Source organism: Papilio polytes, unplaced genomic scaffold, assembly GCF_000836215.1.
Source record: "Papilio polytes unplaced genomic scaffold, Ppol_1.0 DF822622.1, whole genome shotgun sequence".
NCBI lineage: Eukaryota > Metazoa > Arthropoda > Insecta > Lepidoptera > Papilionidae > Papilio > Papilio polytes.
The window spans coordinates 1,193,400-1,209,843 of NW_013526582.1; the positions used below are offsets into that span (position 1 = coordinate 1,193,400).

Here is a 16,444-nt window from a genome sequence, read left to right on the forward strand (position 1 = left end):
ACGAGGTCTGCGAGAGGGCAGGATAAACCTGTACCCGTCCTATCCCTCTGCCCCTCCTAACCCCGCTGCACCCGACCACGAGGCCTGCGAGAGGGCAGGATAAACCTGTACCCGTTCTATCCCTCTGCCCCTCCTAACCCCGCTGCACCCGACAACGAGGTCTGGGAGAAGGCAGGGTAAACCTGTACCCGTCCATTCCATCCCATCCCACAGTCCCCGCGGCCTCTCGTCGGCCAACCATGAGGGCTGTGAAAGGGTAGAATAAACATGTAATTATGATATCCTACAGCACGTGCGCCGAACCTCATGCGCCGCACCTCATCTGACCACGAGGGCTGTAAGAGGGCAGAATAAACATGTACCCATCCCGTCCCTCTGCCCTCTAGCCCCACTTCGTCCGATCAAGTCGTCTGTGAGAAGGCAGGATAAACCAGTACCCGTCCTATTCCATTCCACGTCCCTCGGGGCTACACCTCGTCCGACCACGAGGGCTGAGAGAGGGCAGGATAAACTAGTACCCATCCCATCCCTCAGCCCCCCCGGCCCTACCTCGTTCGATCATGAGGTCTGCGAGAGGGCAGGATTAATCAGTACCCATCCCATCACTCTGCCCTCTATCCTGACTTTGTCCGATCAAGACGTCTTCGAAAGGGCAGGATAAACCAGTACCCGTCCTATCCCATTCCACGGCCCTCGAGGCCCCACCTCATTTGACCACGAGGGCTGAGAGAGGGAATGATAAACCAGTACCCAACTCTCAACCCCCGTGGCCCCACCACATCGCATCAGCGGTGCAACCCCACTCAGTGGCGGGGGATACGGAGAGTGGCGCACCCTGATACCAACACTCCTCTCCCTTCGCGACCTACCCTCACCTATACTGCTGGTCTTAGATCACGCAGACCCCAGGCAGGCGTGTATCAGAGGTAGACTCCCGGTAGTGCACCCTGAGGGGCCTCCTGTAATGGGGTGGGCGTTGCGGGACAAGCTACCCGTTATGCAGCGGTCGCTCCGCCATATTGGCGAAGCGACCGCTGCACATAGACATCCCCAAATGTACATGCATTGCCTATCCTTAATTGACGTAAGAGGAGACGCAAATAAAGAAGATATTTCTTCTTCATATGCTTCCCCTCTAACGCCAAATTCTTCCCAACCTTTCCTTGTACGAAAAGGGACAAGGTACTTTCTTACAACTGGAACACAATAAACGACAGGTTACGAATCGTAACAACCTAAAACTAAAATTCGGAATTTGAACTTTAATGCCCATACAAATAGGTTACAGATTCCAGCATTCCCAGTTTACACAAGATCTGGTGAGGTTCGCGTATCAGTAGAATTGGCTAAAGAAGCAGATGTAAGATTGTCACCTAGACGAGCTCGTTTGGTCAGAAGGTAAGATACCTTTATAGGAAATATTTACAATACTAATTTTCTCCCGTGACGCCGTCGGCGTGAAATTAAAATAACAACAAAAGCAAGCCTAATTGTGCTTCCAGATGTTCTACATCCATGAAAAATTTTAGAGAGAACCATTAAGCAGTTTAGGCTACAAACTCTAACAAACATTCATCTAAACTTTCACATTTATAATATTAGTATGATTACAGATTCATGCGTTTCGTATTCTCCGATGTACTGAGGGTCCGAAGACGTGGTATGAAACTTCAAAGCGAAGGTTCCACGCATAATAATTATTATATTGTGCCTACGGTTAAAAGTAAGTTTTCATCCATATATTATATCTATACTATTATAATAAAGCGTAAACACACACTTCTTTGTTGCCTAACATGTCAGCAATTACAGCGTATTTTTGAATAATGCTTTCTTTAATAAAAGCCCTACACTTGGGTCACGCTTTAGGCTATATATATCAACGCAATTAAACTTAGGGGGTAAATATTTTGAATAAAATCCCTAATGTGGGAAAGAGACCATAAGTTGCTGCAACATCAAGGAAGCAAGATCGCCAAGGTTTGTCATATCATGTCATTTTGACATTTGCTATTGATAATTTGACATATATAAACAATACAATGAAATTTTCAAAATTACATGCGGATGAAGCCGCACGGGAACAGCTAGTCTACACTAAATACCGGATATTTTAACTTTAAAATATAAAAAAAAACATGTACAGTCAAGGGAATTCTCTGTATATCACTTACAGAAAAATTGCCTTGTTCCTTGTACAAACTCTGCTTTACAAACTTGCTTTTGCCGCGACTCCGTCTCGAGAAATTAGCATTAGCTGAGCTTGCCTTTTGCCACATTTATTTTTTACTAGCTCTAATGTTTTGTTTATTAGATGTCTTATGTAGTTCTTTTTTGTGGCAATAAAAAATCGTATGTATTGTTTTATTTATATAAAATAAAAAACAAAAGTAAGTAGCCTGTGTTCTAAACTATCCTCTACATGTATGACAATCGAGATTCGTTCAGCAGTTTAGGGTCATCACCAGCTCACTAAATGTCCCCACCGAGGGGCTCGGAGCCTACCCTAAGTAAGGATGACTAGGCCATAGTCAACCACGCTGCACTGCGGGTTGGTTGACTTCACACATATCTTGGAATTTCTTCGCCGATATGTGCAGGCATCACGATGTTTTTCACCGTAAGAACGTCGGGTAAATTATGTACATATGAAAATTCGAAAAATCGAAAATCATTGGTACAGCGGGATTCGAACCCAAGACCTGTAGATTACAAGTCAAGTGTTGAAACCACTGAGCCAACGACGCTCAGTTACGACGCAGTTTAGGATACAAAGTAACAAACATACATTAACTTTCACATTTATAATATTAGTAAGATAACTAGGTAACAGTAAATTTCTCAAACTGTACATACACCGGAAAAAATGTTTTCCTCTTGTAAGTAGAGTATTTTTTATTTTCCAGCTATAAACGAAGATGGGACCTCAAAAGTGGACATAGACTGGTCGTTCTTGGAGTTAATATTTAAACATACGGAAGAAAAGAGAAATCTCGAAGTTGAAAAGCCAATTTTCTTCCAACAAGAAGACGAAGAGGAGGAGATAGAAGAGAAGAAAGTTGAAAGCCATGGGAAGGGTAAGGACGACAAGGTAAAGAAGATGGATAATCCCCTGCTTAAGGAAGGGGAAACTTTTACTTTCGATCCAGAGAAATATAAAGAAGCCGTGGTAACGCCTTGGTATAGGAATCAAGATCAACCACAGGTGTGTTTTACTTTTTTAATGATAATTAAGCGATCCCTAAGTATAGATTCTCAAAATCTAGAACAAACAATTCCAATTAGGGACCAATTAAAAAATAAAAAAAAAACCGTGGTAGTATTTAAACGTTTGGTGCTTTACAGAAATTATTTTGCGGCAGTTAGTTGTCTTTCCCCTGGTGCAAAGGTTTTTAAATTACGTTCCCATACACAAACAAAAGAGATAACTGTATTCCTGACATGAGTGGAAGTTTATTTAACGTTAAAGTAATGTGTTAATTGTAATTTAGCGATTCCTAAGTGTAGATTGTCTACAATTTTATACATAGCAAGTCTACTTAGGAAACAACGGATCGATTAACTATAAATAAATATGGCAGTATCTATATCTACACTAATATAATAAAGCGTAAACACACACTTCTTTGTTGTCTATGATGTCAGCAATTACACCATATTTTCGAATAACTCTTTTTTTTAATAAAGCGCCCTACACTTACGTCATGCTTTAGGCTATAGTTTCACGCTATTAAACTTAGGGGGTAAATATTTTGTATAAAAAACCTAATGTGGAAAGAGACCATAAGTTGCTGCCAACATCATGGAAGCAAGATTGCCAAGTTTTGTCATGTCATGTCATTTTGACATTTGCTATTGATAATTTGACAAATGTCAACAATAAAATAAAATTTTCATAATTTCAGCAAAATTATAATAATTATATATAATAATTTTATACGATAGTTATATGAATGTCTTTCCCCTTCCAGTTCTTCCTAGTGGCGGAGATATGTTGGAACCTGACGCCGGAGTCTGCGTTCCCTTCCAACACGCACACCACCTTCAGGGACTACTACAGCAGCAAGTACGGCGTCACCCTCACGCAGCTCAACCAGCCGCTGCTGGATGTGGACCACACCAGCGCCAGGCTTAACCTGCTTACACCCAGGTGAGGGGATACAATAGGCAAAGATATAGATACTAATATTATAAAGAGAGAGAAGTAATTAAAAAACTAAGTCGAATTAAAAAACCTTTCACCACTACACAGCTATAATGTCGTGGAGTAACATAGGTTATATTTTTTAATTTCTCGTGGACAAAGTCTCGAGCAAAAGTTAGTTATAAAATGAGAATACATTATGGCATAATATCCCCATATTATTGAATAGGAAGAAGTAAAATGGGAAGGGTGTTAACACATGGTTTAATATTGGAAAGGATGTATATGAGCTAGGAAATTATGAAGAAAGTTTTAAATAGAGTGTCCGTTACCTACAGATTTAAACAAGGGTGGGAAAGATAGTGGATGGAAACAATAATGTATGGAAAGGGTAGTGTACAAAATGATTGAATGGAAAGGTTCAACGTATGAGACGTATAGACATATGATAGGAAGCGTAGAAGATATATTGGTAAACATTACATGGCAACAGTAAGGGTTGTAGATTGTAAAATCGTAGGAAGGGTAGGGACGTGGAAGGGGAGGGGACTATCCGACGTTTAAATTATCAGTCTGCCATATCTTATACAAATTACCCTTCCCAGTGTACATTAATTATATTATTTTCCAGATACGTGAACCGCAAAGGAGTAGCTCTTCCCGTGTCTTCGGAGCGCACGCGACGTGCGAAGAGAGACAGACTGGACCAAAAACAGATACTGGTGCCGGAGTTGTGCAGGGTACATCCCTTCGCTGCACCGCTGTGGTTCGCCACCGTGGCTCTACCCTGTGTATTATACAGGTAATTATAATATATACTAATATTAAGAGAAATTATTTGTATTTATGTATTTTTTTTTAATATAATGTGGCAAACGAGCAAGCGGCCTGAATCCACCAAAATGGAAAGCGACCGCTGCACATAAACATCCGCAATTGCAGCGCTGCCTACCCTTCATTGACGGAGGAGACGCACATAAAGAGGACATTTACCCTTCCTATGCGTCTCCTCCACCGTCAAATCCAGTTTTCCTTCCCATCCGTCCCTCTTAAAAAAAGGGTGGAAAGGAAAAGGGACCAAAATTAGGCTTCCGGCACCACATTCATCAGACGAGACGCGGAATTGCTCCCACTTCACGCCTGTCTTGTGTGGTCGTGGTATTTCACCGGACAAGCCGGCCCTGCAGTGCAAAGATGTAAAAGCGGGCTCTACCACTATATACATTTTTTATATATTTTCAGGATAAACGCCCTACTAATAGCCGATGAGATTCGACGCGCGGTCTCCATAGATGTAGGTTTAGGGATTCCCAAAATAGACGACACGACCTGTCCCGGCTTCCAATGGCCGCCGCTGGACTTCGGATGGAGTTTAGCTGAGGTAAATTCGACAAAATGGCGAAATAACTCCCATAGACTGTATTTGTAGATTGCCCATACTATTGTAAAGAGCAAAGATTTGGGTTTTTGTATGTATTGAAATAACTCAAAAACTACTTGACCGTTTTTAAAAATTCTTTCACCATTAAAAAGCTATGTTATCACTGAGTTACATAGGCTATGTAACTCAGTGATAACATATTACTAACTACTAAAAAAGCTATTAAAAAAAACTTTTTTTTATTTTACATAAGGTAGCAAACGTGCAAACACCGGAATTCGCCGAAAAGTCGAAGAAAGATCTGCCTAGATATACATAATTGCAGATCCGTTGTCTACTTTTGATAGAATACAAAAAGAGGATATTTCCCCTTCCTATGCGACATCGCTATCAAATTCACTTTCCCTTTCCTTATAAGAATTTGTCGGGAAGGGGAAGAGAATACTCATGTAGTATGCGGTATTACTTCTACTTCACGTATGTCGTGTGGTATGGGCTTTATTTTTATGTAGAAATTAATTTTCACTTTACAGGTTTTGAGTGCGGATTCTGAAAAAGGAGACAAGAAGAAAGGAGATTATGATGATGAAGAAGACAGTGAAAAAGAACAAACGGAATTGAGGTAAGAATTTAAAATAATCTTATTAATGTAATAAATACTAGATTTTGTATGTTTTTTTTTATAATATAAGGTGGCAAACGAGCAAGCGGCCACCTGAATCCACCGAAGTGGAAAGCGACCGCTGCCCATAAACATCCGCAATTGCAGATGCGCTGCCTACCCTTCATGGACGGAGGAGGAGACGCACATAAAAAGGATATTTCCCCTTCCTATGCGTCTCCTTCACTGTCAAATCCACATTTCCTTCCCATCCTTTCCTCTTAAGAGAAGGGTGGAAAGGGAAAGGGATAAAATTAGGCCTCCGGCACCACACTCATCAGACGAAGCGCGGAATTGAAAATGTATTATTATATGGATGTTACTTAGGTAAACAATTAGAGCTCTCCATGAAATTTAGTCTGAAAGAATATATAGACTTTGTGGCGTAAGATGTCAGCAATTACAGCATATTTTTGAATATTTTTTTTAATAAAAAGCCCTACACTTGCCTCACGCTTTAGGCTTATATTTTCACGCTATTAAACTTAAGGGTAAATATTTTGGATAAAATCCCTAACGTGGGAAAGAGACTATAAGTTGCTGCCAACATCAAGGTAGCAAGATTGCCAAGTTTTCTCATGTCATGGCATTCTGACATTTGTAATTGATAATTTAACAAATGTTAACAATAAAATAAAATTTTAATTATTTTATGCGGATGAAGCCGCCCGGGAACAGCTAGTTTTTTATAGTTCAGCGGGCGACAGCTATCATAATCTCCCCTGCCTTATCCTACTCCCGTAGGGTCGGCGCACCGGGTTTTCGTCCTCCAAAGCATTCTATCATCCGTCATCTCAGTCATCACTCCCTTCTTGATCATGTCACCTTTCACACAATCCATCCATCTCTTTCTACGCCCACCTCTACCGATGTACCCTTCCACATTCATAACTAACATCCTTCTTGTCACATGCGATTCATCCCTTCTCATAACATGCCCATACCATGCTAACCTTTTACTCCTAACCTTCTCTATTATGGGGGCTACTCTCAAACTTCCTCTAATATACTCATTTCGTATCTTATCCTACTTCGTACTTTGTAGCGGGCGACAGCTAGTTTCGACTAAATCTCGTATATCTTACTATTCTTGTTAGATGTTGTTGATGGATGTTTGTATTGTTATTGAAAAGCACAGTTATAAAACAAAATCTATAGTAACATATGGAGTACGATTTATATCTGAAAAATTTTAGGTTAAAGTTTTTTGTGTTTTACTATTGTATAGACGAAGTCGTCGACAACAGTTAGTTACATATTTAATATCACTTCTTTTTCTCATGTTTTTCGCAAAATAATTAAAATTATGTAATGGTCGCCATGTATTAATATTTTATTTTTTCTATTCCAGGGCTATAGAAGAAAAGATACAAGAGGAAGGGGATAGTGAGCCAGAGGAAGACAAGGAAAAGACAATCAATGATATATTACAAGAGAAAGAAGATGCTGAAAATGTAAGTATGGATAAAGCATTCATACTTACCATAGCCATAAACATGGCTCCTATGTAAATAGTAGTATCCCACGAATTTGAGATTTTTATCTATGTTAATCATACTAATATTATAAATGCGAAAGTTTAGATGGATGTTTGTTTGAGTTTGTAGACTAAACGGCTGAACGGATTTCCATTAAATTTGGTACTGTAGGGTATAGTCTGGAAAATTGAGAAGCAAAAGGTTAGCGTGGTATGGACATATTATGCGACGAAATGATGGGGACATAAACCAGAAAGTGTTGAGATTGAATGTGGATGGCTACAAAGGAAGAGGAAGACCGAAGAAAGTATGGATGGATTGTGTGAAGGAAGATATGCTTAAGAAAGGAGTGGATTCAGATATGACGGCTGATAGAGATGTATGGAACAGCAGCACATACTGTGCCGACCCTCCATAAGGGATAAGGGCAAGTGGATGATGAGGGTATAGTCTGGAAGAACACATAGGCTACAGTTTTGTTTTTTTAATTCCACGCGGACGGAGTCGCGAGCGAAAGCTCGTTAGAAATATTAAAAAGAGGAAAGATTTGTATTTATGGTTTTTTGTATGTATTTAAATAACTCTAAAACTACTGGGTATGTTTTAACTTTTTTTTTACCATTAATAGGCTATGTTATCGCTGAGTAACATAGGCTACGTTTTTATTATTTTTTGTTTTAATTTCATATTTTTCCAGGGGTTTGAAATCGGCACTTGGAGTAACGATATGGCATCTTGTATACCAGAGACAGTGGACTTTGATGAATATTTAGAACCTCTGCCTTCGAACCTTACTTTCTGTACTTCAGCCTCCGGTAAGTAAAGTAACTTAAGTAAATAACTTAACATTTTATTCGTAATGTTTCCGTGCGACTTCATCCGCCTATAATTATGAAAATTTTATTTTATTGTTTACATTTGTCAAATTATTAATTGCAAATGTCAAAATGATATAACAAACCTTAGCAATCTTCCTTGATGTTGGCAGCAACTTATTGTCTCTTTCTCACATTAGGGTTTTTATACAAAATATTTACCCCCTAAGTTTAATGGCGTGAAAATATATATAGTAAAGCATGACGTAAGTGTAGGGATTTTTATTAAAAAAGAGTTATTAAAAAATATGGTGTAATTGCTGACATGTTAGGCAACAAAGAAGTGTGTGTTTACGCTTTATTATAATAGTATAGACACATGTTAAAAATGTTTTTGTCGTATGGGACAATATTCTTATTTTTAGAGTTACTACATATTATTGAGAATTCAGTTTTACTTGTTAACTTTGCATATAAAATGGTAATTAGAAAGAAAATTGTGTTACAATATTTTTAATGGGTTAAAATATATTAATACTCCCCAATATATTTCGTTCAACTTGCGCTTATCCCTTACGGAGGGTCGGCACAGTATGTGCTCTTCCATACATCTATATCAGCCATATCTGAATTCACTCCTTTCTTAAGCATATTCTCACACAATCCATAATTTCTTCGGTCTTCCTCTTTGTAGCCTACATCCATATTCTCCAATATTTTTTAATTATATTAGTTTTAATAATGTATATTTTCTATTTAAAGATTGCAAGGAAATCTGCAAATCAGGTAGGTTTATAAATTTAAAGAGGCTAGAGGTCTAATTTTAGACATTCCCTTTCTGTTGTTTTTGTACAAGGAAAGGATGGAAAGGGGAAATATATTAGGCAGGGGATGGGACAAATAATGTAATATCAAAGAGGATATTGTAAGACCAGTGCGCCTCCTCCCCAGTTTATTTTACGTTTTTTTATAAAATGGAAATTTGCATGGTATATAATGAGGTGGTTTCGCTAGTTTGGTGACTTACAATAGCCGTTTGCTTGTTTATCTATTCTTAATATCATAAAGAGGAAATATTTGTATTTTTGTATGTATTAAAATAACTCAAAAACTACTGGGCCGATTTCAAAAATTCTTTCACCATTAAAAAGCTACGTTATCACTAACATAGGCTTTGTTTTTTATTGTTTTTTTTTTTAACGCAAATTTAAATGCCTTTTACATGTTTTATAGTTGTTTATTGAATACTAGCTGTTGCTCGCGACATTGTCTGCGTGAAATTAGAAAATAATAAACATAGCCTATGTTACTTACACACAAATTACCTTTCCTACGGTGAAAGAATTTTTAAAATCGACCCTGTAGTTGAGTTATTTCAATACATGCAAAAATACAAATATTTGTGTGTTTTCAGGTGGTGCAAATTGGAACTGTCCAATAGAGAAGCCGAAACAATATGGTGCTTCGAGAACATTCTCTGTAGCGGATAGTGATTGTTCTTATATGTCCAGGTGAGTTAATTTGTTTAAATTGACGAATAAAACTAGCTGTTGCTCGGGACTTCGTCCGCGTGGAATTAATTAAAAATATAGCCTATGTAACTCAAGAATTACATAGCTTCTTAATGGTTTTAAGTTATTGCAATCCATACAAAAATACAAATCTTTCCTCTTTATAATATTAGTATAGATTCTAAGTAGTTGTGTTTATTTCATATATCAATTTAATTCGACTAGTGTTTTCATATTTTTTCTGTTATATCAATTGTTAAGTAAAAAGCCTTTAGTTATTTAGTTCAAAACGTTTCTATATGTGTTGAAAACTTAACCTCGGTAACTTAATAACCTCTATAGCATCAAAAAATAATATGTTCCCTTACCATCAGAGCTCAAAACCTCTACAACATAGACCCTTGATAACTTAAAATATTTTGTGTTTCCCTTGGACTTTAACTTATAAAGTTTCTACTGTGTTTCAGTGACTTTGACACGGAAGATTCAGATATGAATTCAGAAGGAAGCGACGAGGAGACAGACGCGAGTGGATTTTGCAGCAGCAAGAATTCTAATGGTAAATAGACTTATTCTGTTCTTCTGTCTTTGCCTTTTGGTTATTTGTGGCCGAACTTTCTTGTCCTAAGTCTCTAGACATCACAAATGTTAAAGATTTGTATGTCAATGTATATTTATATAAATCAGCTTCGGAGCGTTACAAACAAACAAAGTCCTCTTTATAATATTACTATGGATTATTATAATTTTCTCATAATTGTAATTCCAGCGGCGATGGGTGTGCGTATAGAATACAAGACAGCGCACGAGGCGGAGGCGGTGGACGTGGAGCGCGCTCGCCGCGGGCCCGCGCCGCCGCAGCGCAGCGCGCAGGACGACATCCAAGACATGCATGCTCACACCGACTGGCTGAGAGACGCACAACCGCCCACACAGGTATACATTAAAGGTGTTACCGCCTGTTGAATTTTAATAGCAATGAAAAATGTTTTAAAACGCTCTTTCGTGTTAGAATTGGCAGCGCCTGTGTGATTTTAATAGCAATTTACTACATTGTTATTATACTATTGTTATAACAAATATACTATACTAGCTTTCGCCCGCGACTCCGTCCGCGTTGAATTATTAAATAATAGTGAGTAGCTTATGTGTTCTACCAGACTAAGCTTTAAACCTGTGTCAAATTTCATGAAGATCCGTTCAGCCGTTTAGGCTACAAACGCTAACAAACATCCATCCATCCATCGTAACTTTCGCATTTATAATATTTATATGATTGTTATAACAATTCTACAAACGATAACACTAGACAATTTAACAACAAAACAACAATTCTAGACATTCAATTCAACACAACAATTCTAGAATGAGTGTTTCTAGAATTATCAGTGCCTGGGTAATTTTAATAGCAATTTCCTACATTGTTAGTGTTACCGCCTGTAGGATTTTTATAGCAATGAAATACTTTCTAAACTTATCAGCGCCTGGGTAATTTTAATAGCAATTTTAGTACTTTATTTTGTAATAGCAGGTGCACACCTTTGACGAAACTATGGCATAGCTGTTGTACGAGTTTCGTTTGTTTCGCACAACTTATTATCTAAAATTAAATTAATTGTGTATTATTTTCAGTATATTGAAAAGTTTCGAGAATCCGTCAAACAACATGAAAAGGATATAATAAACAATGAACTACTTATAGAAAAAGATAAACCGATTATCGATTTATTACCCGATGTATCGAAAGACATCGATAAGAAAACATCGAAATCGATTGAAAATATCGATATTTCAGAAATATTTCCATACACTAATGATGAAATAATAATAGAAAACGGTCAAATAACAATAGATAGCATAGAAAAGAATAAACGTCGTCTTCTAGAAGGATTAAAGAAGAACTTACTTCTAGAAGATGTGAAGAAGATGAATTGTTTCTCGATGAAAGATGTTAATATCGATTCTCCAGATTATGTTAATGAGAAATTAGTGAATGTTGGTTTTGATAGTAAAGATAGCTACAAAGAGAAAATAGACAAATGGAAACAAAATGATTTGAAACCTTATTATCAAGACGTTAAGGTTCAAGATGGTTTTGATTTTGATTATCAACCCGAATTAGACGGACATCCGGGGCCGAGTCCTAGTGTTATTTTACAGGTAAATTTCACTACTATAGTGTGTCTAAATAATTTAGATTAGTTTGACAATTCATTTCAAATTTAGTAGGGATTGGTTGTGTAAAATCAGTCATGAATCTTATCGATTTTCGATTTTTGTTATAGAAGTTTGAATCGATAGATTTAAAGTTATAACTTAGGAATTTAAAAAAGACTGTTTTCTCAAATTAAAAATGACCATAACAATTAGTGAGAGTAAATAAATGTCTATTACTACAGCCGTACGTAATCGAATTGGATTTCCCTATTATTTCTGTCATCTCTAAATTCTCTACACTATAATCAATACTAGAATTGTCCTATAAATTAGTTATTAAGAAAATAAAAATTTTAGTTGAGTTCGATAATTATTTAAACCGAATATCGATAGTTCATCATTGTTCGCTGCGTGTTTCGTCACTACGATACCTGTCTATTAAGTATGGCATTTGTCTTCATACAAATTGAATTAGATACTTCATCATCATCATCATCATCATCATCTCCATCTCCTTATCCTTACTCCCGTAGGGTGGGCGCATCAGGTTTTTGTTCTCCACATAACTCTATCATACGTCATCTCAGTCATCACTCCCTTCATCATGTCACCTTTTACACAATCCATCCATCTCTTTCTATGTCTACCTCTACCGATGTACCTCCACACTCATAACTAACGTTCTTGTCACATGCGATTCATCCCTCCTCATAACATGCCCATACCATGCTAACCTTTTACTCCTAACCTTCTCTACTACGGGGGCTACTCTCAAACTTCCTCTAATATACTCATTTCGTATCTTATCCATTCGTGTTACCACACATCCATCTTAACATTCGCATTTCTGTCACATGTAGTCTCCTTTCATCCTTTAGCTTTTTCGTCGCCAAAGACATTTAAAACATATAGAGTAGGCATACTTGACACTTTACTTAAAAACATTTTTCAAAAAATGTCACTAACGCTATTTATTACAATTTCCAGGCGTTAACAATGTCGAATGCTAACGACGGCATCAATTTGGAGCGTCTAGAGACGATAGGAGACAGTTTCCTGAAGTTCGCGATAACTGCGTATTTGTACTGCGCACATCCTACAGTACATGAGGGGAAATTGAGTCATATGAGAAGTAAACAGGTATGTTAAAAACAATTATAATATAGATATGTGGGGTTGTGGCTCGATCAAAATAAAATAAACTTGTAATTTATTGCTACTTTAATATTTACACTTCTTTCCAAAATACATCTTTATACATCGTCGTTCCATTTTTTTCTCTCAACCTTAAACTAATTTTAAACCAACGTCAAAATATAAAATTCGAAATCAATTAAAAAGAAAACATATTAAAAAGAAACACATTTAACCTCTTTATAACCTCTTTATCCTACAGATATATCTTACTAATATTATAAATGCGAAAGTTTAGATGGATGGATGGATGGATGTTAGAGTTTTTAGCCTAAACTTCTGAACGGATTTCGATGAAATTTTGGTATAGTTGTAGAGCATAGTCTGGAAGAACACATAGACAACTCACTTAATGAAGTTAAAAGGTATGTGACACTCGTGACACTGGGATTTAAAAAATCAAAAGTGAGTATGTGTTCTTCTAGACTGTTCTATATATATGACAAATAACGAGATCTGTTCAGATGTTTAGGATACAAACTCTAACAAACATCCAATCTTACGCATTTATAATTTGTACTAATATTGTAAAGAGGAAAGATTTGTATTTTTGTATGTATCGAAATTACTCAAAAACTACTGGACCGATTTCAAAAATTCTTACACCATTATAAAGCTACGTTATCACTAAGTAATATAGGCTACGCTTTTTAATTTTTTTTTTATTTTGAAACTGAAGAATTCGCCATTAACTATTGTTATAAATTTTGATACGAATGACTTTTTAAAAAATATGACAGTCGAGCGATAATATGAGGAATACTGGTGAATTGTTATAAAACGAATACACTAAGGCAACTACGTAAGATATCGAACGTTCCGTGGCGACGACTAGAAATGTACTGAGCTACTGAGCTCCTGAGCGACTGAGTGCAACTGAGGTACTGACGGCTTGTTAGCGACTGAGCGACTGAGTGCAACTGAGGTACTGACGGCTTGTTAGCGACTGAGCGACTGAGTGCAACTGAGGACTAAGCGACTAAAGGCGCCTCACTACTTCCGTTTCTATTATTTTGTAACACTATAGTATTTACAGTAACATGTATTTTAGGTATCAAACTTGAACCTATACCGGCTGGGGCGCGGTAAGAGGCTGGGCGCGCGCATGACGGCCTCCAAGTTCGAGCCGCACGACAACTGGCTGCCGCCCTGCCACCGCGCGCCGCACACGCTGCACCACAAACAGGTCATAATACTAATATCTATACTATTATAATAAAGCGTAAACACTCACTTCTTTGTTGCCTAAGATGTCAGCAATTACACCATATTTTTCAATAATTCTTTTTGTAATAAAAAACCCTACACTTACGTCACGCTTTAGACTATATATTTTCACGCAACTAAACTTAGTGGGTAAATATTTTGCATAAAAACCCTAATGTGGGAAAGAGACCATAAGTTGCTGCCAACATCAAGGAAGCAAAATTGCCATGGTTTGTCATGTGATGTTACTTTGATAACAATGAAATAGAATTTTCAAAATTTCATGCGGGTGAAGCCGCACGGGCACAGCTAGTATATGATATATTAATAGAAAAATAAAAGTAGTAAAATTAAATAAAAAAACGATAACCACACAGAAAACAGGCGTGAAGTGGAAGCAATTCCGCGTACAGTCTGATGAGTGTGGTGCCGGAGGACTCGTTTCCCTTTTCCTTTCTACCCTTTTCTTAAGAGAAAAGGATGGGAGGGAAAAGTGGATTTGACGGTGGAGGAGATGCATAGGAATGGGAAATGTACTCTTTATGTGCGTCTCCTCCTCCGTCAATAAGGGTAGGCAGCGCATCTGCAATTGCGGATGTTTATGTGCAGTCGCTTTCCATTTCGGTGGATTCAGGTGACCGCTTGCTCGTTTGACACCTTATGTTATAAAAAAAAATATATATTCTTTATTTTTTTTTTCTTTAATAAAAAGCCCTACACTTAAGACTTACGACTACTATATATTCTTACGTTATTAAACTTGGGAGTATATAACATGGAAAACTAGAAAGTGTTTAGATTCAATGTGAACTACAAAGGTAGAGGAAGACAGAAGAAATTATGAATTGTGTGAAAGAGGATATGCTTAAGAAAGGAGTGGATTCAGATATGATAGAGATGTATGGAGCACATACTGTGCCGCCCCGATAAGGGATAAGGATAAGTGGATGATGAATATATAATATGGAAAAAGAATCAAAAAAACACTAAAGTGAGTAGTATATGTGTTCTTCCAGACTATCCTCTACTATACCAAATTTCATCGAAATCCGTTCATCAGTTTAGGCTACAAACTAACAAATAAACATCTAATCATTTGCATTTATAATATAAGTATGATTGTATTTTTCAGCCGGAAGTTCAAGAACAAGCAATGGGTGACGGTGCCGTAGATAATGCGGGATGTTTTATACCATATAATTTGATCACACAACATAGTATACCAGGTAAGGATTTTTCTTATGTTCAGAATAACTTGAATTTTATCAAAATGACATGACATGACAAACCATGGCAACCTTGCTCCCTTGATGTTGGCAGCAACTTATGGTCTCTTTCCCACATTAGGGTTTTTATACAAAATATTTACCCCTAAGTTTAATGGCGTGAAAATATATAGCCTAAAGCGTGACGTAAGTGTAGGGGTTTTTATTAAAGAAATAATTATTAAAAAATATGCTGTAATTGCTGACATCTTAGACAACAAAGAAGTGTGTTTACGCTTTATTATAATAGTAAAGATAATAGTTGGTAGCTCCTTTATTTCTATTGCACCAGAGGCCTGTTCTGTCTTCCTAAACCCTGTTTCCCCCCATAAGGAAGGGTATCTTTTAGATTTCCCTCCAGATGCAAGGCTGTAGTCATTTTTTTTTCAGATAAATCGATAGCAGATTGTGTGGAAGCACTAATTGGTGCGTATCTACTGGAGTGTGGTCCGCGAGGCGCGCTACTGTTCATGTCGTGGCTCGGCATACGAGTGTTGCCCCGACACGATATACTGATAGAGGATAACCATCCTTATGTTGTAGCACATAAGGATAATACTCCTGTGCTTGAGGTGAGTGTTTTGGATTCTAAATTTGCGTTTTATATCACAGTTCTAGCTTTCGCCCGTATT

General features: G+C 37.4%; 1 protein-coding gene across 3 annotated transcripts in view; it reads left to right on the top strand.

The window, feature by feature from the left end:
- The window catches only part of LOC106105943 (endoribonuclease Dcr-1), a 52,688-nt gene that overhangs the window by 27,900 nt on the left and 8,344 nt on the right, over positions 1 to 16,444 (top strand). For all 3 annotated transcript variants that reach the window (XM_013286439.1, XM_013286438.1, XM_013286437.1), the window contains exons 18-34: positions 1,282 to 1,398; positions 1,614 to 1,723; positions 2,907 to 3,205; positions 3,972 to 4,150; positions 4,776 to 4,946; positions 5,387 to 5,525; positions 6,059 to 6,147; positions 7,538 to 7,640; positions 8,362 to 8,479; positions 9,894 to 9,990; positions 10,458 to 10,549; positions 10,760 to 10,926; positions 11,623 to 12,150; positions 13,135 to 13,287; positions 14,393 to 14,527; positions 15,680 to 15,773; positions 16,203 to 16,384. In XM_013286439.1, coding sequence (XP_013141893.1) covers positions 1,282 to 1,398; positions 1,614 to 1,723; positions 2,907 to 3,205; positions 3,972 to 4,150; positions 4,776 to 4,946; positions 5,387 to 5,525; positions 6,059 to 6,147; positions 7,538 to 7,640; positions 8,362 to 8,479; positions 9,894 to 9,990; positions 10,458 to 10,549; positions 10,760 to 10,926; positions 11,623 to 12,150; positions 13,135 to 13,287; positions 14,393 to 14,527; positions 15,680 to 15,773; positions 16,203 to 16,384 — 2,773 coding nt within the window. The remainder of the gene's footprint in view (positions 1 to 1,281; positions 1,399 to 1,613; positions 1,724 to 2,906; positions 3,206 to 3,971; positions 4,151 to 4,775; positions 4,947 to 5,386; positions 5,526 to 6,058; positions 6,148 to 7,537; positions 7,641 to 8,361; positions 8,480 to 9,893; positions 9,991 to 10,457; positions 10,550 to 10,759; positions 10,927 to 11,622; positions 12,151 to 13,134; positions 13,288 to 14,392; positions 14,528 to 15,679; positions 15,774 to 16,202; positions 16,385 to 16,444) is intronic.